The sequence below is a fragment of the Peromyscus californicus genome, unplaced genomic scaffold, assembly GCF_007827085.1.
Source record: "Peromyscus californicus insignis strain IS unplaced genomic scaffold, ASM782708v3 Scaffold_3__1_contigs__length_106647218, whole genome shotgun sequence".
Taxonomy (NCBI): domain Eukaryota; kingdom Metazoa; phylum Chordata; class Mammalia; order Rodentia; family Cricetidae; genus Peromyscus; species Peromyscus californicus.
The window spans coordinates 37,542,992-37,567,884 of record NW_026294551.1 but is presented as its reverse complement, the minus strand read 5'-3'; the positions used below and the strand labels follow the sequence as shown (position 1 = coordinate 37,567,884).

The 24,893-nt window shown below is 43.4% G+C and overlaps 1 protein-coding gene and 1 pseudogene across 1 annotated transcript in view; both read right to left on the bottom strand.

Moving 5' to 3' along the window:
* Appbp2 (amyloid beta precursor protein binding protein 2) overlaps positions 1 to 22,984 on the bottom strand; it is a 54,611-nt gene extending 31,627 nt beyond the window's left edge. Inside the window, exons 1-3 of the mRNA XM_052756161.1 lie at positions 22,731 to 22,984; positions 2,348 to 2,436; positions 1,022 to 1,173 (exon numbers count right to left, since the gene is read on the bottom strand). Of these exons, the coding sequence (XP_052612121.1) occupies positions 1,022 to 1,173; positions 2,348 to 2,436; positions 22,731 to 22,868 (379 nt within the window). The 5' untranslated portion in view covers positions 22,869 to 22,984. The remainder of the gene's footprint in view (positions 1 to 1,021; positions 1,174 to 2,347; positions 2,437 to 22,730) is intronic.
* Positions 16,629 to 20,026, bottom strand: LOC128121461 (proteasome subunit beta type-3-like; annotated as a pseudogene).
* Positions 22,985 to 24,893: the final 1,909 nt, after the last annotated feature.

The following is a 24,893-nucleotide window of genomic DNA, read 5'->3' as shown; positions in this document are numbered from 1 at the left end:
CTACACAAAACACTCTGTAACATTAACAGCTTATGTTTAACTTTTTTCCCCCTTCTTTTTTCTTTCTTTCTTTTTTTTTTTTTTTTTTTTTGGTTTTTCGAGACAGGGTTTCTCTGTGTAGCTTTGTGCCTTTCCTGGAACTCACTTGGTAGTCCAGGCTGGCCTCGAACTCACAGAGATCCGCCTGGCTCTGCCTCCCGAGTGCTGGGATTAAAGGCGTGAGCCACCACCGCCCGGCTCTTTTTTGGTTTCTCAAGACAGCGCTTCTCTGTGTAACAGCCCTGGGTGTCCTGGAACTCACTATGTAGACCAGGCTGGCCTCAAACTCAGAGATCCACCTGCCTCTGCCTCCCAAGTGCTGGGATTAAAGGCGTGTGCCACTACAGCCCAGTTTATGTTAAAAAGTTTGATCCCCAGCACAGAAAGAGGGAATAATAACTTGAGTAAGTAATTGCCTGAAACATACTTTTAACTCTGTAGAGTTGTGAAAACTATTCAAGTTACAAAATTATCGCAGTATATATTATAAGCCTTTCCAGAATATTTTTAAAGTGGTTTCCGCTATCTTTACAAAATATCTCCACAAAATTAACTACTTTTGAAAATCAATAACAAAAACAAGGCCCTAAAAACATTTAGTCTCATGCCACAGCATACAGTAAGCAGTTAAAGAATTTGGTGACAGCATGTCACAGCAGTAAGACTTGCTTTGAGATCATAGAGACACAGGATTCTAAACATAGCTCACTAAAAGCTATGAGCTGATCCACTTACTCAACTTCTTTAAGTTTACTTCTGCATATGTAAATGCTACCATTGCTGTCACTGTGCTGGAATGCCATGAGAATTCAGGAAGACATCACCTAGATGCTGAAGTTAAGTAGGCCACACGTAGGTATGACAGCTGCTCACAATCTGCCTGTGCAGACTGTGGGAACTCTTGGAGGAACCCTTATCGTTAGAAGGTTTAACTCCAAGGCCATTACAGAATAAAACACTCCTCTACTTTGCCATTACTCACCTAAAACAAAGCCAACCTGGATGGCCTTCTCCTTTACTGCAGCATCTGATTCTGCTATGTAAGAGCACCGTCTACTGAATGAATAGGCCAGGACAGAAGCAACTTTAACACCATGATCCATCAAAGCCTGAAAACAATGATGAAGCAAATGTCTGAAAGACAAGAGAAAGGTGATTCTAGAGAGGTAATTGATTTTGCCCCTTTAGAGCTAGCTGCTCCTCTATTAAACATAGTACCATTGTTTTTTCCAAAACAAGATAAGGTGAAGCTAAGTCTGTAACCTGATGGTACTGAAGGATGGGGCTATCTTTAAAAATTACATATGTTCCAATAATACAAAGACAACAGGGAGATGGCTCAGCACTTGCCACACAAGCCGAGTTTGGATCTTAGAACACACACAAAAGTTGGACACAGCAGCACAAACAACAGTAATCCCAGTACAACTCTACAGGGAGATGGGAAGCACAAATAAGAGACTTGCTAGATGCTCACAGGTTGGCTAGCCTGGCATATGCAGCAGTGAACACTAAGAGAGACACTGTCTCAAGTAAGTGTAAGGCGAGGACCAACATCCAAAGCCAGACTGGGCTATAAGAGACCTTGACTCAAAACCAAACCAAACTATCAAATCCCTTACTAAGAGCTTTATATGTATTTATAAAGTAACAGTATGTCCTGTGACCTTTTCCCATTATATAAAGTATGACTATTATCATTTTGTTCTTCAAGGCTTTTCATTGAGTTATAATTCCCATGTCATAGAATTTGCTATCATAGTATTCAGTGGTCTTTCATCTACTCATAAACTTTAATGGTGAAACATTCCAGAAATGTCTACTACTGATGGCTGATATTAAGTGTACTTAATATCATTGAATTATATCTCATTTATCATTTTATGTGTATGAGAAGTGTTTTGCCGACATATATGTCTATGTACCACATGTAGGCTTGTTGTCCTTGAAGGCCAGAAGAGGGTGTTGTACCCCCTGAAACGAGTTTCATATAGGCGCTGTCCTATAGGGGCTAGGAATTGTATCTGAGTGCTCTGGGAGAGTAGGCAGTCCTCTTAACCACTGAACCATCCCTCCAGTCCCTGAGTTACACATTTTGAAATGGTTTAAGTGGCAGATTTTATGGTATATATGTTTTAGTAGTCCTTTTTTCTTTTGAGACCTTGTCTCCCATCTGCAATTCAAGCACTCATGAAGTAGATGGAGGATCAGAAGTTTGGCAAGTTCAAGGCCATCTTGAGTCACAAGACTCAGAAGGAAGGACAGACGGATGAAAGCAGGAACATAGTATACATACACACAAATTTACCTTTTATCCAAAGCTCTCAAAACTTTAGCAAAAACTTCCAATTCACAGAATTCACTGCCCAGTTGACATAAGCGTCCCTGCTGGTAAAGCTGTAATAATAAATAATAAAGAAAGAAAAATAATTATTTGGAACTTTTTAATTTAACTTCCTACTCTGTGATTTAAAAACAAAACAAAACTGGATTTAGAAGAGGATTTAATGATTAATTTTAAGTATGAATACATAGCAATATCATAAAAGAGACTTACAAAAAGAAAAATGTAATGAACAAATTTTTACAACTCAAAGACTTTAACAATTGTATATAAATGTTCAGAATTGGTACTGTGAAATAGAATAGCACCTGGAACATGCTCAAGTACCGAGAAATGGTATAGAACTATATATTTTATCATATACATGCCCATTATTTAAGAAACTTAAATGTTTCTTTTAATATTTTATTATTATTTATTTATGTGTACATGTGTGTTTGTCCGTATATGTGCATGTATCTAAGACTAGGGCCATCCCCTGAATCTGGAGTTACAAGCAGTTGTAAGCTGCCTGATGTGGGTGCTGGGAATTGAACTCGGGTCCACTGCAAGAATAATACATGTTCTTAACCACTGAGCCATCTCTCCAGTCCCGTTTCTTTATTTCTTAAACAAAACTGGATAATTTGAAGTTATCAAAGTAACAGCAAAGACAGTGTCTAGAAAATATCTTGTTGATATGCTCCATTGGGGCCCTTCAGCCCATCTCAAATATTCAGCTTAGTTCTGCATATATTTCACAAGCACTAACATTATACAGTACATCTATCTATAGATCCAAGATGACAAGGATTCATATATTTCTGACTTATTAGAACTGGTTGGTTTTTTGTTTTGTTTTGTTTTGGTTTGGTTTGGTTTGGTTTTGGTTTTTCCAGACAAGATTTCTCTGTGTATCTCGCTCTATAGACCAGGTTGACTTCAAACTCATTGAGATCTGCCTGCCTCTGCCTCTCAAGTACTGGGATTAAAAGCATGTATCACCACTACCCAGCAGGAACTGATACTTTTTAAAAGAACAATTTAGGAGCCAGGCAGTAGTGGCACAAACCTTTAACCCCAGCACTCAGGAGGCAGAGGTAGTCAGATCTGAGTTTGAGGCAGCCCTGGTCTACAGGGCAAGTTCCAGGATAGCAAGGGCTACACAGAGAAACTCTTGTCTCAAAAAAAAACAAAATAAAACAAGCAAACAAGAAAAGAACAATTTAGGGACTGCCAAGATGGCTTCTTGGGTAAAGGAGTTTTGTAGCTTAGCCTGATGACTAGAGCTCAATCACAAGGACCCACAGGGTGGAAGGAGAGAACCAATTCCTCCAACCGTCTTCTGATCTCCACATACATGCACAAATATAGAAAGTTTAATTAATTAATGACACGTTAAAAAACAAATATGGAGAAGGGCTGGAGAGATGGCTCATCAGTTAAGAGACTGACTGCTCTTTAGGGGACTCGGGTTCAATTCCCAGCACTCACATGGTGGCTCATAACTGTAACTCCAACTCCAGAGGATACAACACATTCTTCTGGCTTCCTTGGGCACCAGGCAAACATATGGTACAGAGATACACAAGCAGTCAAAGCACTCATATATAAAATAAATGAATGAAACTTTAAAAAAGAAACAAATGCAGTTTTATCGTTTTTCCTGGCCTCAATTTCACCAAATGCTTTTGAATGTATGTATGCTATACAGTACCTTTAATGACAGAAATTGTGTTATTGTAGTTCACTCTGTATTACAGCCACTTAACACCAACTCAATTGATGACATTAGTTGCAAAAAAAGAGGAAGGTAGCTTACTCTGTGCAGAAAAGCACACTACAAACTCAGCATACTCTTGAGCATAAGATCATTAGTCACACAAAGGCCAGATTAAATTAGGTACACACACAGCTCAGTGATAGAAAACTTACAGCATAGACCAAACCCTGGGTTCTATCTCTAACATGAGAGAGGAAAAGAAAAGTGTGGTGTGTGAAGTGTGTGTGTGTGTGTGTGTGTGTGTGTGTGTGTGTGTGTGTATGGTTTCTGCAGACCCAACAACAACTGCTGGAGAGGGACCACATGTTCAGGAAGGGGAACAGAACCATGTTCTTCATGGAATGAAGATATTTAAATTAACATTAAAACCTGGTTCATAAGGAAAGAACTGCTAATTTTGGAAATTGCTTTTCTTTTCTTTCTTTCTTTCTTTCTTTCTTTTTAAGGTTTATTTATGTACTTTACGTATATGGGTGTTTTGTCTGTATGTACATTTGCACACCAGAAGGCATTGGATCTCATGGGGACTACAGATATAGATGGTTGTAAGCCACCATGTGGTTGCTGGGAATTGAACTCAGGACCTCTGGAAGAGCAGCCAGTGCTCTTAAGCGCTGAGCTATCCCTCCAGCCCCTGGGATTTTTCTACTACAGAAAAATTCACTAGTACCAAGCAGTTATACTTACGTGACAATTTGCCATTACAGAATAATGCAGGAGAAATAAAGCTGAGAATTTATAACCAAATTCCGATTTTGTGGGCAAAATCAGGTAAAGCAGAACTGAAAATGTACTAACCAAGATACTCAGACATTCCCCCAAAACACTAAGAAAAAAATCTTAACTTCCAATGGCTCAGTAGGTAAAAGCATTTGCCATGCAAGCATGAGGATCTCAGTTTGAATGCCCAGTCTGCAATCCCAACACTCTATGAAGAAGAGGGAGGTAGGTGGAGACAGGAGAATAGCATACACAGTTGAAAAACAAGATGGGGAGGACTGACATCCAAGGTTATCCTCAGACCTTTACACTCACACTGTAACAAGTGTGCCATGGTACATGTGCATACACATACATGCACTCGCACACAGAAGCTCTGAGACGCATACAGAAGCATACACACACACACACACACACACACACACACACACACACACACTTTGTACACATGCTCTCCCAAACCCTTGTCAAAATGACTGACTCACCACTATCAACCTGAAGGCTTAGAATTTTTTTATAAGGTAGATAACATGAAACAAGTTAAATAACCATTTTGTCTGTACTTGCCGGTCAAATAAAAACGAGTTCAACTGCATGTGTTGTGCAATTCTTAATATCCCTAACCAAAAATTGGTATAACCTACTAAATGCAGTTTGAATAAAATTTAGGGGCGGTGCTTCCTTAAGATATGGATTAAACTGGGCAATGGTGGTGCGTGCCTATCTCTGTGAGTTCGAGGCCAGCCTGGTCTATACAGAGAAATCCTGTCTTAAAAAAAAAAAAACAAATCAAAAAAAAAAAAAAGGTACAGTTTGAAAACCCGCTCTGTCACAAACAACAGCTGTTTCTATACTGAGACATTTAACTTTTCTAGATAAATGGATTCATATTTAAATTACCAGACACAGGTAATGATTTAACAGTACCATTTAAGTTTGTTTCACCCTTAAATTTATCCCAAAATAAAAACTAATATAGTTGACAGGCCAAAGGGGGGGTTGGAGATACCAACTTGAGATAAAAATCATATCTAATCCCTACATATTTTTTAAATATTCATAATTATTGTGAGTGTGTAAATGCAAGCACCATGTGTGGAAGAGTACAACTTTCAGGAACCATTCTCTCTTCAGGTTCTGGAGACTGAACTCCAGGCTTTCACAGAAGGTTTTTTTTTACCCACCAAGCTATCTCAACAACCCCAAATTTTTAAATGTTAAAAAGCTAAATCATAAATAAAGGGCAGATTTTGAAAAAAAAAAAAAAAAAAAAAAAAAAGCTAAATCGGCGCTGGGGAGATAACTCAGCAGGGAAGTGTTAGCCAATACAAGCATGAAGACCTAAGCTCTAACTCCAGAACCCCTGTGAAAAAGAGAGGCATGATGTAGTGTTTATAATCCAAGCGCTGGGAGATAGGGACAGGAGGATCCCTTGGAACTCACAGGCTAGCCCAGTTCATCTCGCTTGCTTAGTGAGCTCCAGGCCAGTGAAGAGACTCTCAAAACAGATCAGATCTCTGGCCTCTACACTTTGTGCACATACATGTAACCTGCACACATGAACACACAAAAATAAGAATACTAAAAGTGACCTGGTAACATTGACTTTGTAACCAATGTATCACAGGCAAAAATATCAAGGAGAGAAATACTCACACAAAACTCTAAAATGTGCCAGGCAGCAGCGGCGGCGGCGGCGGCGGCGGCGGCGGGTGGCGGCGGCAGCGGCAGCAGCAGCAGCGCACGCCTTTATTTCCAACACTCGGGAGGCAGAGGCAGGCGGATCTCTGCGAGTTCGAGGCCAGCCTGGTCTACAAAGTGAGTTCCAGGAAAGGCGCAAAACTACCCTGTGTGTGTTGGGGGGGGGGGGAGCGGGGACACACTGTTCAGTAAGTTCTGGGTCAATTTGGGCTACAGTGTAAAACCCCATTCTTACCAACCTCTAAGTACTGCCTCAGCAGCTTCAACTGTGCAGTGGACTTTTAAAGAAAACCTAACTAGACGTGGACAGGGAAGAAAACTGAGGGCAGAGGGATGGAAACATAAGGACCTTCGCTGCCCACTAGGCTCCTCCTGTTCTCCCAAGGTCTCAATCTCCTCCAGCCACCCTGTAGCCCTTGTAAATAGATTTTTTTTTTTTTAAATGTAAGTACCCTGTGTTTCTGGCCTTTTCTTTCAAGGCTTCCTCACTTTCTTCTCATTCTGGAGGACCCAGGAGTAGGCAGCATCCCTGGTGCTTTAGTTTCCAAAGTAAGGTATCGATATTTGTTAGATAAATTATTAGTCTAAAAAAAAGTATGAACTGCCTGATTAAGAGGGGATTTTTGAGCCAGGTGGTAGTGGCCCAAACCTTTGATCCCATCACTCAGGAGACAGAGGCCGCCTGGTGTACAAGTGAATTCCAGGACAGCCAGAGCTACAGAGAAACCCTATCTCAACACCAACACCACCCCAAAAAGAGAAGGAATTTTGGTTTTCGTTGCATTTTGAGACAAGGTTTCATACAGCCCAGGTTGGTGTTGAACTCACTATGCGGCAATTTGTGGTCCTCCAGCCTCCAATCTTGTGGATTACAAGTGTTCACCATCACAGCCAGTTTAATGATTAAGTTCGTTTTCTTTTTTTTGGGTTAGGGTTTCTCTGTGTAGCCCTGGCTGTCCTAGAACTTGCTTTGTAGACCAGGCTGGTCTCTAACACAGAGATCCACCTACCTGCCTCTGCCTCCCTAGTGGTAGGATTAAAGGCTTGTGGCACCACCTCCCAGCTTTATGATCAAGTTTTTTAAGAGCAAAGGTTTCCAGGAACCAAAGTAAAACATCTTATAATAAAACTGAAGACAACTATTGTCAGGACAATGCAAGCCAGCTCCAAGCCCAGAAAACTTGGGCAGTTCAGAAAGGAACGAAAGCCTTCCTTAGTCCCCATGATTCTGAACTGGCACAGCAGCTCCCCAAGTGAATTAAAAATTAACCACAATCTGAAAGGAACAGTTTAGTCTTAATATCAAATTAGCATAAAAATCAATGTAGTCTAATTTCTAACAAAAATATGGAAATTTTAGTAAACGATATAAAAGAAATTGAGTGCAAGGCTGGGTGTGGTGACACACATCTTTAATCCCAGCACTCAAGAGGCAGCAGAGGCAGGCAGATATCTGGCCTATATAGTGAGCCACATAGGGAGACCATATCTCAAAGAAAAGAAAATAAAGGAACAAAGTCCAAAACTAATATATGTTGTTCAAATCTTAGATGGTCTTTTAATAAAAACCCAGAGCCAGGTATCAGGGTGAAAGCTGAAAGATCAGAGAAGCAAAGCAAGCCACAGCCACTACCAATCACCTAACCAACTCCACGAATCCTCTGACTGAAATCCTCAATCTTCACCTGAATGGGTCTCAGCTGAACCACTTTAGTTCCTATTTCCACACGATTATATACCTTTCTCTGCCCTACTGTCACTTCCTGGGATTAAAGGCATGTGTGCTTCCCAGTACTGGGATTAAAGTTAGTGTGTGCCTCCAATGTCTGGACTCTATGTCTAATCTAGTGGCTGGCTCTGTCCTCTGATCCTCAAGGCAAGCTTTATTAGGGTATCTAATATATCACCACAACTATATAGGGAAAAAAAATGGAAAAAAAAAACACAGAAATAATCAATTAAAGCAATTGCATAAGCATACACACATACACAGAAACTCATCTATCCTGTTTGTTTGGAACTAATGAAACAGTAAAAATAAACCAAAACACCCAGGCGGTGGTGGCGCATGCCTTTAGTCCCAGTGCTTGGGAGGCAGAGGAAGGTGCCTCTGAGTTCAAGGCCAGCCTGGTCTACAGAGGGAGTTTCAGGACAGCCAGGGCTGTTACACAGAGAAACCCTGTCTCGAAAAAATAAAATAAAATAAAAAAACTCAGAAATGAAAGGGGCTTATCATCAAGGAAAATCTTCCATAATACACAAAAAGTAAAAAAGTTCTCCCCAAGTTGGGAGTAGTATCATTTCATTTGTGTTTAAATATATATGCATACATGAAAGTTTGAAATGACAGTCAATAAAAAGCTGGCATCTCTCTACGAAGGAAAAGACTGCTAAGGAAGAGGGTGCCGTTTTCTTCAGAGGTGCAGCCTGAGAAAACCACAGCCTAATGGCAGAAGTAGTCAGCGCTAATGGAATGGAGACAACGAGGGTGAATACAACACAACACATCGTGTGTGTACATAAATCTGTCAAAAATACATTAAAAAGGGTTACTCAGCTGTGGTAAAGGAGCCACATTTCCAAATCTCCACTTCCACCATTACCTTCTTTGACTCCCGTTACTTAACAGTCGGGCAGAACTGGTCTCTCCATTACCCTTCAAACAGTAAACAGCGATTGGGCATAGTGAGTCAGAAGCCAGCTAGACTTATCTAGTAAGACCCTGTTCCCCCCCCCCCCAAAAAAAAAAAAAAAAGGGAAATTGGCAGGCAGCCTTGGTGGCACATACCTGTAATCCCAGCACCTGAAAGGGCAGAGGCAGGAGGGCTGCCATGAGTTTGAAGCCAGCCTAGTCTACACAGGAAGTTCCTGGCCAGTTAGTTGGAATTATATAGTGAGACACCAGCTAACTCAAAAACAACAAAACCACCTAAACTGCCATTCCCATTTAAAATCTTCCTTATACTTGCACTCCCTATGCATTCAGAACATACCCAAAATCCTGGATGTAACCACCTCCTGAAAGTCATCTATCTGCCCTCACCTTTCTTTCCTTTGGCCCAGTCCCTACAGTCCCACCATCTTAGTTCTCTCTCATTTCTGACTTTTGGATATATGAGCCACTGCCCCACATTAAGCACAAGCACCAGAACTCTTTGGTTAATTATAACTCAAGTTGTCTCTACTAAGCTGGGTGGTGGTAGAGATCTCTGTGAGTTCGAGGCCAGCCTGGTCTACAGAGTGAGATCCAGGACAGGCACCAAAGCTACACAGAGAAACCATGTCTTGAAAAAACAAAAACAAAACAACAACAAAAAAATTGTCTCTACTAACATGTTACTTCCTCATGGAGATCTTTCAGACTTCTCAATTTAAATTCCATTTATTATATTTTCCCCATGATACAGTGTGCTTTCTTCCAGAAGGAGACTCAAGACACACATGCATTAACCTAAAAGGCATCTGTCTGTTAACCATTACTCCATTACATTCTGCAATCTAGGAAGTGGCTTCAGTCACTACTATATCCCCAATCCTTAGCACAATGCCTGGTACTAGACATGCATTTAAATCTTTGGACTGAATAATGCAAATTGGTAGTTACCCTAACCTTTGGATGGAACTTGGAACTCAGAAGAAACAAACTGCAGACAGTCTCTACTCCGTTTATAATTATAATTAGCCAACCAAGTATTCAGTATTGTTATGCTGTTATTATTTATTCACAGTCCAGGAGTTGGTGAATATGATACTAAGGAAAACCCTCAAATTTTACACATAGATAAGACACCCCAACCATGTTATGAACACGTTATGAGAAAGTTCTAACAATTAATCTTATATATTTAACTTTTCACAGTACCTTTTTAAAAAGTTTGTAAGTATTTGGCTTTATTGTTCTATTTTTTTTAACAGAATTTATTTTATTAATTTTGGTTTTTTGAGACAGGGTTTCTCTGTCCTGGAACTCACTCTGTAGACCAGGCTGGCCTCAAACTCAAATATATACACCTGCTCCTGCCTCCCAAGTGCTGGGATTAAAGGTGTGTGCCCCTACTTCCAATCCTTTCCAATCCTCTTTAAAAAAAAATTTGTATTAATTTTTGAGACTGTCATACAATGTATTTTGGTCATATTCAATCCTGCCTCCCCAACTCTTTCCAGATCTAGCCCCCTTCACCGCCAACACAACTTTGTACATATGTGTGTAACAATTTGTGTTACACTTATTCTCTTGGTTGTAGGGCCATCCACTGGTGCTTGGGTTGGTTTCCTAGGGCCACATCCTTAAAGAAAATCGACTCTTCCTCTCTCAGTGGCTATCAGTTGCCAACAGCTCCTCGGGTAGGGGTGGGACTTCATGTCCACCTCCTCACTCCAGGCTGGTATTTTGTCTAGATTGAAGCAGGACTTACCTGTCATGCTGTCACAACTGCCATGAGTTCAAAAATGTAACTGCCCTGCTGTTTCATTGTGATCATCTATAATCTCTGACGCTTCCAGTCTTTTTAGTTCCTTACTCTACAATGAACCATGAGCCTTGGGAGAGGGAGTATGAGCTGAGCATTCCAGTCTTAGTCTCTGTACCTTGTCCAGTTGTAGGTCTCTGTGTAAACTACCATCCATAGGTGATTTAAGCAACTTTTTTAGGGCAAAGTGCTAGTAGCTGGTATAGCAGCAACCTCACTTTTCTACTTAGGAGACTGACCAAAATGGAAAATTTTAGAACAAATTCTGAAAACGGTTGCTTTAATTTATAGATAAAAATAGGTGTTTCCTATTTTAACATCAGATCAAGGCAGATTCATTTCATAAACCTCAGAGCACTGAGTTGTATCTTCATGGTTTTGATAGCAAAGACCAAAATGCTGTAACAGGATCATTCCAGCTATTTTCACTAATTTTTGGTGCTGGGGATCAAACCCTTGGTGTTGCACATGCTAACTGTGTACTCTACCCCAGCCCCACTTCCATTAACTCAATAAATCTCTGAATACTTGAATAAGGCACTGCTGTGGGAGGTTCTGTATGCTGTGAATGTTTTGCTCTGATTGGTTGATAAATAAAAAGTTGATTGGCCAGTAGCCAGGCAGGAAGTAAAGTTGGGATAAGCAGACGAGGAGAATTCTGGGAAGAGGAAGAAGGCTGAGTCAGGAGACACCAGTCCACCGTCCAGGGAGCAGCATGTAATGACACACAGGTAAAGCCACAGAACATATGGTGACATATAGATTAACAGAAATGGGCTGAGTTTAAGTGTAAAAGCTAGTCAGTGGTAGGCCTGAGCTAATGGCAGAACAGTTTTAATTAATATAAGCTTCTGTGTGTGTGTGTTTACTTGGGTCTGAGCGGCTGTGGACTGGGTGGGACACAGGAAAATTTTAGCTACAAGGCACTATGCTAGTTTGGAGAAAATAGTGGTGACTCCCCCCCCCCCCCACACACACACACACATACCCTACAGCTATATAAAGAACTATTATCGGATCTAAAATTAATCATTATCTATCAGAGAAGAAAAACAATCCTCACAGATTTAGGAAGGTAGATAAAGAAGTTTAAAAAGAGCCGGGTGGCGGCGGCGGTGGCGGCGCATGCCTTTAATCCCAGCACTCCGGAGGCAGAGGCAGGCAGATCTTTGTGAATTCAAGGTCAGCCTGGTCTACAGAGTGAGATCCAGGAATGTGGTGATATTGTGTTCCCCAAAATATTGTGCACCCTAATATACTTATCTGAGGTCAGAGAACAGAACAGCCACTAGATATAGAGGACAGGAAATGGTGGCACACATCTTTAATCCTAGCATTCCAGAGGCAGAGATCCGCCTGGATCTCTGTGAGTTCAAGGACACATGCCTTTAATCTCCCCCCATTTTTTTTCCTTTTTTTTTTTTTTGGTTTTTCGAGACAGGGTTTCTCTGTGTAGCTTTGCGCCTTTCCTGGAACTCACTTGGTAGCCCAGGCTGGCCTCGAACTCACAGAGATCCGCCTGGCTCTGCCTCCCGAGTGCTGGGATTAAAGGCGTGCGCCACCACCGCCCGGCTTTCCTTTTTTTTTGAGATAAGGTTTCACTATGCAGGTCTAGAAAGACGGACACGGACACACACACACACACACACACACACACACACACACACACACACACGGCTAATAAAAGAGACCCTTCCCCAAAAGCAAGGTGGAGCAGGGCATAGTGGTACATTCCTTTACTCAGGAGGCAGAGGCAGGCACATCTCTGTATGAGTTCAAGGCCAGCCTGGCCTACATAGTAAGACCCTGTCTGAAACAACCAACAAAAGGACCAAAATACACAGCTCCTGAGAAACAATACCCAAGCTTGACCTCTGGCTTTCAACATACACACCTGCACTGCACACACTACAATCACACTCACATACAAAACCAAACAAATCTGGTATGAACCATGAAATTCATGAAGTCTCCACTCTAAGGAGATTGCTCAGTAGATAAGAGTACTTGCTGCCCAAGCAAGAGGACCTAAATTCAAATCCCCATCACCAATGTGAAAGACTGGGCATGGCCACACGTGAGTATAATTCCAGCACTTGTGGAGCACAGACAGGAATGCCACTGGAACTTGCTGGCTAACAGCCTAGCTCCAGGTCTAGTAAGAAACTTTCTCTCAATCAGGCAGAGTGATAAAGTAGGGCCCACAATGTCTTCTCTGATCTTGGTATACACATGTGCAAGGGCACATACATTACACATTACATACATTCAACACAGGCACACAAAAACATATTTTCCAAGACCACTGAAAAGAGCTGGGGATTTAGCTCAGTTAATAGAGTACTTGGCAACGCTGTGGGTGGTGCTGCATGTCTATAATCCCAGTACATGGAAGGCAGAAGGATCAGAACAGTTATTCTTAACCACTTAGGAAGTTTAAGGCCTCCCTGGACTATATGAGATTCTGACTCCAAAAAAGAGAACTTAATGGTAGTGGGACTCGGGGTCCTGACTGAAACAAGTAAATTGAAATTAGACATGCATTATACTAGAATGTGAGTTACTAAAATATCAGAGGTGAAGCCTAATCCCAGCACTCGGAAGGCAGAGGCAGAATGATCTCTGCAAGTTGAAGCCAGCTTGGTCTACAGAGATAGTTCTAGGATAGCCAAGGCTACCAAAGAAACCCTGTCTGGAAAAACCAAAAAAGAAACAATCAAAAACAAACAAACAGCCGGGCGGTGGTGGTGCACGCCTTTAATCCCAGCACTCGGGAGGCAGAGCCAGGCGGATCTCTGTGAGTTCGAGGCCAGCCTGGGCTACCAAGTGAGTTCCAGGAAAGACGCAAAGCTACACAGAGAAACCCTGTCTCGAAAAACCAAAAAAAAAAAAAAAAAAAAAAAAAGAAAAAAAAAAGAAAAAACAAACAAACAAACAAACAAAAACAGGATCTCACTGTTTGAATTAGGCTACCTATGATGTTGGCCTTTAATTTCTTTCTTTCCTTTTTTTTTTTTTTTTTTGGTTTTTCAAAACTCCATGTAGTTTTGGTGCCTGTCCTGGAGCTCGCTCTGTAGATCAGGCTGGCCTCGAACTAAGAGATCCGCCTGGCTTTACCTCCAAAGTGCTGAGATTAAAGGCATGTGCCACCACAGCCCAGTGGTCTTTAATTTCTTGACCCTCCTGTCTTAGCCTCCTAACTGCTGGAATTAGAGGCACATGCTACCAAACCAGATTATAAGAAACAGTAACTCTGTGTTAGCAAGATGTTTCAGTAAGCAAGGGCTTGCTGCCAAGGCTTAGGACCTGAGTTTGATCCCTAGAACCCACATAGTGGGGGAAGAGAACCAACTCCTGCAGGTTTTCTCTGATATCTACATGTGCATACACACAATAAATAAATGTGTATGTATGTATATACATATACATAAGAAATGATGACTTTTAGAGCTGTGTAGGAGACAAACACAGGTCTATCCATCACTCTATTCTATTTTTGTATGTGTTTCATTTAACATGAAAGGTTTGGTGGGTTTTTTTTTTTTTTTGGTGGTTTTTTTTTTTTTTTTGGTTTTTCGAGACAGGGTTTCTCTGTGTAGCTTTGGAGCCTGTCCTGGAACTCGATTTGTAGACCAGACTGGCCTCGAACTCACAGATATCCACCTGCCTCTGCCTCTAGTGCTGGGATTAAAGGCGTGTACCACCACCGCCCGGCATGGTTTGTTTATTTTTATGGTGCTGTGGATCTAGCTAACAAGGACCTCAATATGCTAGGCAAGCCCTCTACCTCCAGCAGGGAAAAGGAGCTGAAGAGATGGTTCAACAGTCATAAGCACACACAGCTCTTCCAGAGGACACACGTTTATTTACAACCACAAGCTTTCTTCCCGACTCCAAGTGTAACTGCTCCGGCTCGCACCCGCCGCCCCCCCCCCCAGCCTTTCCCCCCCTCCCCACACACACTTTTAAAAGTAAAATAAAGGCCGGGCAATATGGCTCAGCAGGTAAAGATACTTTTCACCAAACCTGACAACCTGAATTTGATCCCTGGAGCTCAGGGAGGAAAGACAAACGACTACTCTAAGTTGTTCCTCTCTGGCTTTCACACAAATGTCATGGCATAAGTGAAAATGCACACCTGCATAAACATACTTACTCTCTCTAAAAAGAGTAAAACAAATTATTTAAAAAACAAAAACCAAGCATGGTAGTATGCCTACCATTTAGGAGGAAGAGGCTAGAAGATCTTGAGTTTCAGGCTACATGAGACCTTGTCTCAACATCAGAGGGGTGGGAAGAAAAGGGAAGTGTTGGGGAACAGAGGAAGGAAGGAAATGGATGCTGGAGAGTTAGCTCAGTCAATCAATAAAGTGCTTGCTTGCTCTGTAAGCTGAGGGCCAGAGTTAAGTCTCCAGCATCATGTAAAAGGATGGCACCCTCCTGCATACTTATGACCCCAACACCTGACGGTGGAGACAGCAAGATCCCTGGGACACACTGGTCAGCCAGTCTTGTCAATGAGACACTGTCTCAAAAGAAATGGATGGTAATCTGGAAGATGGTACCCAAGGATCTTCTCTGGCCTTCACACACAGGTGTACATAAAGCATAAGTTTTAAAACATTAAAAATGATATGTCAACCGGGTGACGGTACACACCTTTAATCCCAGCACTTGGGAGACAGAGGCAGGTGGATCTCTGAATTTGAGGCCAGCCTAGTCTATAGAGTGAGCTCCAGGACAATACAGAGAAACCCTGTCTCGAAAATCCAAAACAAAAACCAAAACAATAATAATAAATATAAATTTGAACTCCCACAAACATTGTAGTAGTTTCTATTGTTTAATATTCTTTTTTTCTTTTAGGGTTTTATTTTTACTGGGTGTGTGCAGGTGCACAAGCCTCTGCTGTAGATACATATGGGACACATTCAATCTTGAATGCTGTTCCTCAGGAACAATGACCGCCTCAGTTTTTCTGAGGCAGGGTCTTACAGTGGCCTGAAGCTCACCAACTAGGCTAGGCTGGCTGGCCAGGGAGTCCAATGGAGCCTGCCTGCCGAGTCTGACAACGGTGTTCAGGTCCTCATGCTTTTTCTTCCAGGCTTTTGGTTTCATACTTCGAAAAGTCTTCTCCGTGCCAAGATGGCACTGCAGTGTTGGCAAGAAGGGCAACTTTCACTTTTTGTTTCTTTTTATGTGATATTTTTTAAATTTTTAAATTACATTTAAAAATTCTTTAAGCAATAAATTTCAGTCATTTCTCCATGTAAGAGGCAGACCTGATAATTTATTCTGTTGATTCTAATAGGTGTATTTAAAATTTTAATTCATGGAGTTAATTTTGGTACATGAGCTGATGTAGTGGCCTAACTTATACACCAAACAGCCAGTTATTTAAATAAAGCATCCCAAAAATCTTTTCCAATTTGATTTTAAATACAGCACTATCTGTCTGTCTGTCTCCCCCTCCCCGCCCCTTTTTTTTTGGTTTTTTCAATATAGTGTTTCACTCTGTAGACCAGGCTGGCCTCAAACTCACAGAGATCAGCCTGCCTCTGCCTCCCCAGCCCTGGGATTAAAGGTGTAAACCACCACCACCACACCACACCACCCCCTACATAACTTCATTATGTAAAGAAACTTCAAATTGTTTTAGTTTCTTTCCAGGCTGTCTAGTATACTCAACATTCCATCTCACTCTCCTGTCACTGTGCCAGTGTCAGTGTATTAATGTATAGCTTTCTAATACACCCAGCTATCTTAAAATGCACCTCTCTCAACCACAGTGTTTCAAATTTTTTCCCCAGAAAAAAATTTAAGAAAGACAATTTGAGCTGGGCAGTGGTGGCACACACCGGTAATCCCAGTACTCTGGAGGCAGAGGCAGGCGGATCTCTGTGAGTTCAAGGCCAGCCTGGTCTACAAAGTGAGTTCCAGGACAGCCAGGTCTGTTACACATAGAAACCCTGTCTCAAAAAACCAAAAGACAGAAAGGCAATTTTATTACAAAGAAAACTGGGACCAGGGCACAGGGTTAGTCCATGTGGGTCTTCAGTGTCCTGATGGTGATCTTGTCATTTTCAACGATGTGAACAATGATGCTCATTCATGCCCGACACGGCATCCTGGAGGCCTGCAGCATTCAGCATGGCTTGGGAAATGGTTTCAGACAGGTGTTCTGGATCCATGTTGGGCTGCCAGAAGAGACTTGAACATCCCATACATTTGTTCAGAGCAGGTACCACTGACTATAATGTAATCAGTCACCATGGGCAGACAATGAGGTCTAGAGAGCAAATGGTGTGCTTAAAGGTCTTTGGATCCGACCCAGCGATGAGAGGCTCTACAGAGTAGGGACCAAACTGCTTCTCATGAATAAGCTGGCCACCATGCGTAAGGATATAAGACTTGATCTGCTGATCTTCCTTCAAGTTATACAGGTTCAGCTGGAACTTGAGGCTCTGTGCAACTGTCTGGATGTCAGTGACCAGCCCAGCCAGGCCTATATAGAGTCTGTGACCCATAGGAAAAATTCGTGCAAGTTCATGGCCACCATCTGAACCTGGATTCCCAAAAAGCATGTCTGCTGCTCAATTGCCACACAGTTCTTTCCCTTTGTGGCCATGACAGCCTCTCCATTACAGGACATAATAGACATGAAAGTGCTGTAGTAGGACTCCACTTCCCCGGATAATTTAATGCTTGCTACACTAAGTAAAATCTTTTTTTGGTTTTTCTAGACAGGGTTTCTCTATGAAGCAGTCCTGGCTATCCTGGAACTCACTCTGTAGACTAGGTTAGCCTCGAACTCACACAGACAGCTTGCCTTTGCCTCTCAAGCTCTGGGATTAAAGGAGTGTGCCACCATCAGCTAACATCTTAATTAGTTAACTAGTGAATTTTGAGAAAGAGCCTACCACTGTAGTCCAGGCTAGCCCTGAACTCTGAAATGTTCCTCCTATCTCCTCCACCTCCCTAGTCCTATAATTATAGCCTGAGCCACCAAGTTCAGTTTCAATTTATTTTCTAACTTTTTGCTTTTTTGTTGTTGAGACAGAGTCTCCATATGCAAGCCCTGAATTTGTGATCTCCCTGTCTCAGATCCTCAAATACTAGGATTACAAGCATGCATTATGACACCCAGTTTTATTATCAATCTGTACACTGTTTTACAATTTTTCAGTATGTTCTATCTATTTCTATGACAAAATAATTCTTTTTTTTTTTGGTTTTTCGAGACAGGGTTTCTCTGTGTAGCTTTGCGCCTTTCCTGGAACTCACTTGGTAGCCCAGGCTGGCCTCGAACTCACAGCGATCCGCCTGGCTCTGCCTCCCGAGTGCTGGGATTAAAGGCGTGCGCCACCACCGCCCGGCTGACAAAATAATTCTATCCTTGGAAAAATATATTGGGAATCAAAGCCATTTATTTTGTAGGCTATCAATTTTTATGTAACCATCTACTTACTACTTACTGCCTATATTCATTCATGTATTTTAGCCAGTTTTTCCTACCACAGACTTCAGTAACTATTTCCACCTTCTGCTTAGCTTTCCCACAAAAATCTCAGACTACTACTCCTTACCCTGAGCGAGTTCTCTTAGCTCCTAATTCACCTGTCTCATTTGTAGTTATGGCTGCTCTGTAGACCAAGCTGGCCTACAACTCACAGAAATCCACCTGCTTCTGCCTCCCAAGTGCTGTGATTAAAATGGCTTGCACACAGAGGAACAATCAGCTGACCCTAACTCTCCATGCTTCCCAGATCAAAAAGGTCCCAAGTCTCTCTCAGCCCCTCCCTGTATCTTCCTGTGCCCCTCTATCTGGGTCCTCTAAAATCTCTATGGTTAATTCCGTTCAGCCAATTGCTGACTCTGCCCTCTGATTCAAGGTAAACATTATTATCACTCTTAGAGTGTCAGTGCAAACAAATATCCTTCAATACCAAGACCCAAACTGGGTTAGCCAACACTCAGGGTCTGAGATGACCTCTGTCTTTTATCCCTGATACAGGTGATGTCTGCATCTCAGACCACTGGTGAGAGAGTTTGGTCATTTTTTTTGTTTTGTTTTGTTTTTGAGACAGGGTTTCTCTGTGTAGTTTTGGTGCCTGTCCTGGATCTCACTCTGTAGACCAGGTTGGCCTCAAACTCACAGAGATCCTCCTGCCTCTGCTTCCCCAGTGCTGGGATTAAAGACATGCGCACCACTGCCCGGTGAGTTTGATGATTTCATGTCCTGATTCCATCGGCTAATCCTCCCAACAGGAGGGAGAAAGTTCAGAAAATATGAATTATTGCTGGGCTAACTATCTTTGATAGAATAAAGTTTCTCCCTGGTCTTGTCTAGGCAACCACACTTTTGAGATTTCATGTAGCATCTGTCCTGTCTGGAAGGACACTAATTAGTGGAACTCCTTATCCTCTGGCTCTTACACTCTTGCTGCCCTCCTCTTTCACGATGCTCCTCAAGCCTTGTAGATGTAGCTGTTTGGGTTGGGCACCCCAGTTACTTACTCTCTGTGATACCTTAAAACACTAGACCTTACCTTCAAGTTCTGGGAGGCAACCAAAGAGAGTGGCAATAGCCTATATTGTTTTGGTAGTTTCTTGGCCTGGAACTCACAATTTAGACCAAAATGGCCTGCCTCTGCTTCCAAAGCGCTAGGATCAAAAAACGTGTTCCACCTTTCCTGGCCTTTTTTTTTTTTAAAGAAGGTTTTGTGTAGCTCAGGCTGGCCTCCAACTGTCCATTACCTTGAACTCTTGATCCTCCTACCTCTACATCCTGAGTCTGGAATTATAGGCCTGTGCAGTCACACCTAGTTTAGTGGGTACTGATGAGGAAACTCAGGGCTTCATACATGATTGGAAAGTCTATACCATTTGAGCTACATTCCCAAGCCCATTTTTGCTTTCTTAGCAGGAGTGAAGGAGAATGCCTGCTGTTCCTGCATCCTCACTAGCATTTGGTACTGTCATCTTTCTGGACTTCAGACATTCTAGTCTGTATGTAATGATACCATATTCACCACCACCACCACCACCACCACCACCACCACCACCACCACCACCACCACCACCACCACCACCACCACACTCACCATCATCCATGCATAGAACTGTTTTTATTTTGTAAAACTGAAACCCTATATATTATACAAGAGTTCTGTTCTTTTTCTTTAAAAAAAAAAAAAAGATGCGTTTTACTTTCAAAAAATAAATTAATTAATTAAATGGCTTGCACTACTACACCTGGCTAAAAATTTTATCTTATGTGTATGAGTGTTTCGCTTGTATGTATGCCTGTGCATCACACTATGGATGGTTGTAAACCACCATGTGGGTACTGGGAAGTGAACCCAGGTCCTCTGCAAGAGCAAGTGTTCTTAATCACTGAGCCATTTCTATAGCCAAATATATGTATTTAAAAAAGCAACTTGGGCTGGAGAGATGGCTCAGAGGTTAAGAGCACTGACTGCTCTTCCAGAGGTCCTGAGTTCAATTCCCAGCAACCACATGGTGGCTCCCAACCATCTGTAATGAGATCTGGTGCCCTCTTCTGGTCTGCAGTCATACATGCTGCATACATAATACATAAATAAAACTTAAAATAAATCTTAAAATCAATCAATCAATAAATAAAAAAGCAACTTAAGAGCTGGAGAGATGGCTCAGCAGTTAAGAGCACTGGCTGTTCTTCCAGAGGTCATGAGTTCAATTTCCAGCAACCACATGGTGGCTTCCAACCATCTATAATGAGATCTGGTGCCCTCTTCTGGCGTGCAGGCAGAACACTGTATATATAATAAATAAATCTTAAAAAAAAAAAATAAACTTAAGCAGTATGGTGGTGGCACATGCTTTTAATCCCAGCACATAGGAGGTAGAGGCAGGTGAAGCTCTGAGTTTGAGGCCAGCCTGAGAACAGCCAGGGCTACTCAGAGAGAAAGCCTGTCTCCAAAAAAAAGGAAAGAAAGAAGCCAGACGGTGGTGGCCCATGCCTTTAATCTCAGCACTCAGGAGGCAGAGGCAGGCGGATTTTTGTGAGTTTGAGGCCAGGCTGGTCTACAGATCGAGAGTCAGGACACACAGAGAAACCGTCTTGAAAAACCAAAAAGAAAAAAAAAAAAGATACTAAAGTATTTTGACAGAATCCAAGTAGTAAAAGTATTTTTCCTGGTTAGATTCCGAGTGACTGGCTCTAAAAGATGTACAGGTCTGCATACCACTTAATAAAACTGACAGAAATGGCGCACACTGCAGCAGTTTCCCAAGTTGAAAAGAGAAGATTAATTTGTCCTTGGGACGAATGTAGCTTAAAAGCATAAAATTAACATTAGTTACACACGAAAGTAAATCAATGTATCCAAACCCTTTGGAATGGAGGGAGGTTTCCTTCTAAACCCAAAAATTATAATACACGTTATCAAAATGATTCTTCTCCAAACAGTTAGGAGGGAAATGACTTGAACTGTTCAAAGCTGGTGCAAAGCAGCAGGATTTTAAAGACTGCAGTATGTCAGCTGTTAATTCTAAAAAAGTGTTCTCAAGCTGGAAAAAGCAGACAATCTCTCTAAAAAAACAAATGCCCTCAAACATCACACATACATAAAAGAGCGTATACATCTACTAAATATCAAATTACACCGTTGGAGACCACTTACTAAACAAGGAGTATTTAACATCTAAAAATAAAAATAGAACCTCTACTGGTCATATTCTGCAAAGGTGGCTACTGCAAACTGGAGTTCTCGATGACTCACAGCAAGGATCAGTGAATAAATCCAGTGTTCACACTCCAATGTGGGGGAAGAGGAAAAGGGAGGCTCCGAGTCCACAAAGTTCTCCCTCTCAGAACACTGCAAAAAACTGTCCACGTCTAAGGACACTTACCCTTGAAACTCCCTGGAGAGCAACTTGGGAGACTTTCTGTTCAGATTTTTGAGGGGGAGCGATTTAAGAATGCTGCAAAACTGCAATTTTCATATAGATGGGCCTAATTTAGATTTCTACTTCTTTCCTTCAAGGAATTTCACGGCTTCCATTCTAAAGATGCGGTCAACACTCCCCTATTAATAAAATCCCTAATTCAACACCAAGCGTAAGCCGAAAAACCAAAACAAAACCTGAAACCACACAAAAAGCTTTCAAGAATATGCAAATGAGGGCCACAGACCATTTCCAATAATCCCTAAGTAAATCACATCGGTTTGAGAGAAGAAAGGAAAAAGGGCAGAACTCCGACCAGCGGAGGGAGGAAAAAAAGAAAAGAGCAGTACTGGGGGGGGGGGGGGTGAAGAGGTGCCGACCAGAACTGGGGGAGGAGCACAGGGGGGAAAAAAAAAAAGTCCAGCTGATGCTGACACTAAAGAGGACAGGGCGAAAAATACCCCAGCGACAGGAGGACCGGGTGGGACCGGGCTGGGCCAGGCATTCCCCGCAGGCCTACACCGGGGCGGCGGAGGAGATGGAGGGCAGCGCTCGCACAAGAACCCCCCCGGGGCCGCACAGCTCGGGAGGCAGACGCGGGGGTGGCGGGGTATCGGAAAGCCGCCACCGCAGCGGGTCTCGGAGGGGACCCTGCCTCCAGGGCTGCGGGCCGGGCCGCGGACGTGGAAGGGGGTGCGGCCCAGGGGCGGCGGCGGCGGCGGCGGCGGCGGCGGCGGGGTCCGAGCGAGCCGGTCGGCCGTACCTTGTAGTAAACGTCGAACTGGATATTCTCCGGCAAGGAGCGGATGTCGCGACGCGAGCGGATGTAGTTGTCCACGACAGCGGAGATGGCGGTGTTGTAGAGCGTCTCGGGGATCCACTCGAGCTCCACGGCCGCCATCTTCCCTCGCTCCTCCGCCGCCTCCTCCCGCAGGCCCCCGCCTCCCTCCGTAGCGAACCCGTGTGCGGCCCCGGAGGCTTCCGAGGGGCGGCGACCACGCGGGCGCGCGCCTCACGGACCCGGCCGCCCGGCCTCCGCGTGCGCACGGGAGCTCGGCGGCGGCGGCGGCGGCGGCGGCGGGATGATCGGGAAGACCGAGGCGAACGCAGAGCACTACCGAGCCCAGAGCCTCACATCCCGGAGAGGAAAGCAAGTCCGGTTCCGTCCCGGCGCCCAGCTCTGCAGGGGCGGGGCTGCGTTTGCGGCGTCATGACGTCAGCGCGCGCCGACGCGCCCGGGAAGGAATGCGGCAGGCGGAAAACTTGGGAGAAAGAGCGGGGACCGCCTGAGGGGCGGCGGGTGCGAGTTCCGAAAGGGCAGGGCACGGGAGGTGGCTGGGCCGTAGTTGTGACAGTGTTGTCCTCGGCGTGCTGCGGCTGCCCAGCACAGCCTTGTTTCAGGGCGTTTTAGACGAGAGCCCTCTTGAAGTTTCAGGTATACATTTAGAATTAATCTTTTCTTCCCCAAAGTGCACAGTGTGGCCAGGCGTGTCAGCACACTCCTTTTATCTCAGCACTTGGTAGGCAGAGGCAGGCAGAGATCAAGGAGCCTCACTTCTCTGCTTTCCTGGACAGGACAGAAACAGCCCACCCATTTTTTTTTTTTCTTTTTATCGTTTTATGTGTATGGTAATAGGTTTTCCGTAACTCGATAATAGATTCCTCTGCCAATGCAGAAAGCCAGATCAAGCCGAATTGAAAGAGCAAAAGAACAGATATATTTGAGCAAAGCAACTCCAAGCTGAGCCCTCCAGTCCCAGAGATGGGGCTGGAGAAGTCACATGGCTGAACTAAAGCAGGGAGGTTATATACCCTGTAGGTGAGGGGGTAATGACGTGTTCGCCATAAGCTGGGTTTATGCCCAAGTATGGTCAGAAGCGGACCGGTGGGATCTTGGGCTACTGGCCACTTCAGGGGAGGAACCGCCAAGAATTCAGAACCCGGCTTTGGGGCACTTTTTCTTTGTTTGAGATTCTCTGAGGGTGAGTGAGGTTCGGAGAGAGAGGGGAAGGGCGCTTTCCAAATCAAGCAGGAGTGAGCTGGAGGAGGTTCCAGACAAACACATGGGTGTTTTGCCTGCATGTATGTCTGTGCACCACATGCATGGTTGGTGCCTGCAGAGTCCAGAAGAAGCCACTGGATTCCCAGGAAGCTAGTGTTTTCAAATGATTGTGAGCCAACATGTGGGTGCTGGGACTCAAACCTTGGTCCTCTGGAAGAGCAACCGGTGCCCTTAAAGACTGAGTCATCTCTCTAGCCCCCAACCCACCCAGTTTGTTTGTTTGTTTGTTTGTTTGGAGAAAGGGTTTGTCTGTGTAGCCCTGGCTGTACTGGAACACACAGAGATCCGCCTACCTCTGCCTCCCAAATGCTGGGATTAAAGGCGTGCGCCACCACTGTCCTGCTCAACCCACCCACTTTGAAGGCAAAATATTCACATGCTTTATCTCTCTCAGTGATGAGAGCTCCAAAGAAACCATAATTTAAAAACTCAGAGGCCGGGTGTGGTGGTACACACCTGTACTCCACCAGTCAGGAGGCAAAGGCAGGCAGATCTCTATGAGCTCCAGACCAGCATGGTGTACAGAGTGATGCAGTTCATTAGTAGCCTGAGCTGGACAAGTTTCTTTTTTTCTTTCTTTCTTTCTTTCTTTCTTTCTTTCTTTCTTTCTTTCTTTCTTTCTTTCTTTCTTTCTTTCTTTCTTTCTTTCTTTCTTTCTTTCTTTCTTTCTTTCTTTTCTTTTCTTTTTTTTTTTTTTGAGGTGGCTATGACAGGATGTTGCTTTGCAGCAGATTCTGACCTTGAAAGCATCTCCTCCTACCCTAGCCTCACAGTTACTGAGATTTCAGGCCTGCGTCAACATCCTTGGCAATGTTACACTGTTTATAAGAGTCAACTGCCTAGACACAAGAGAATCAAGTACTG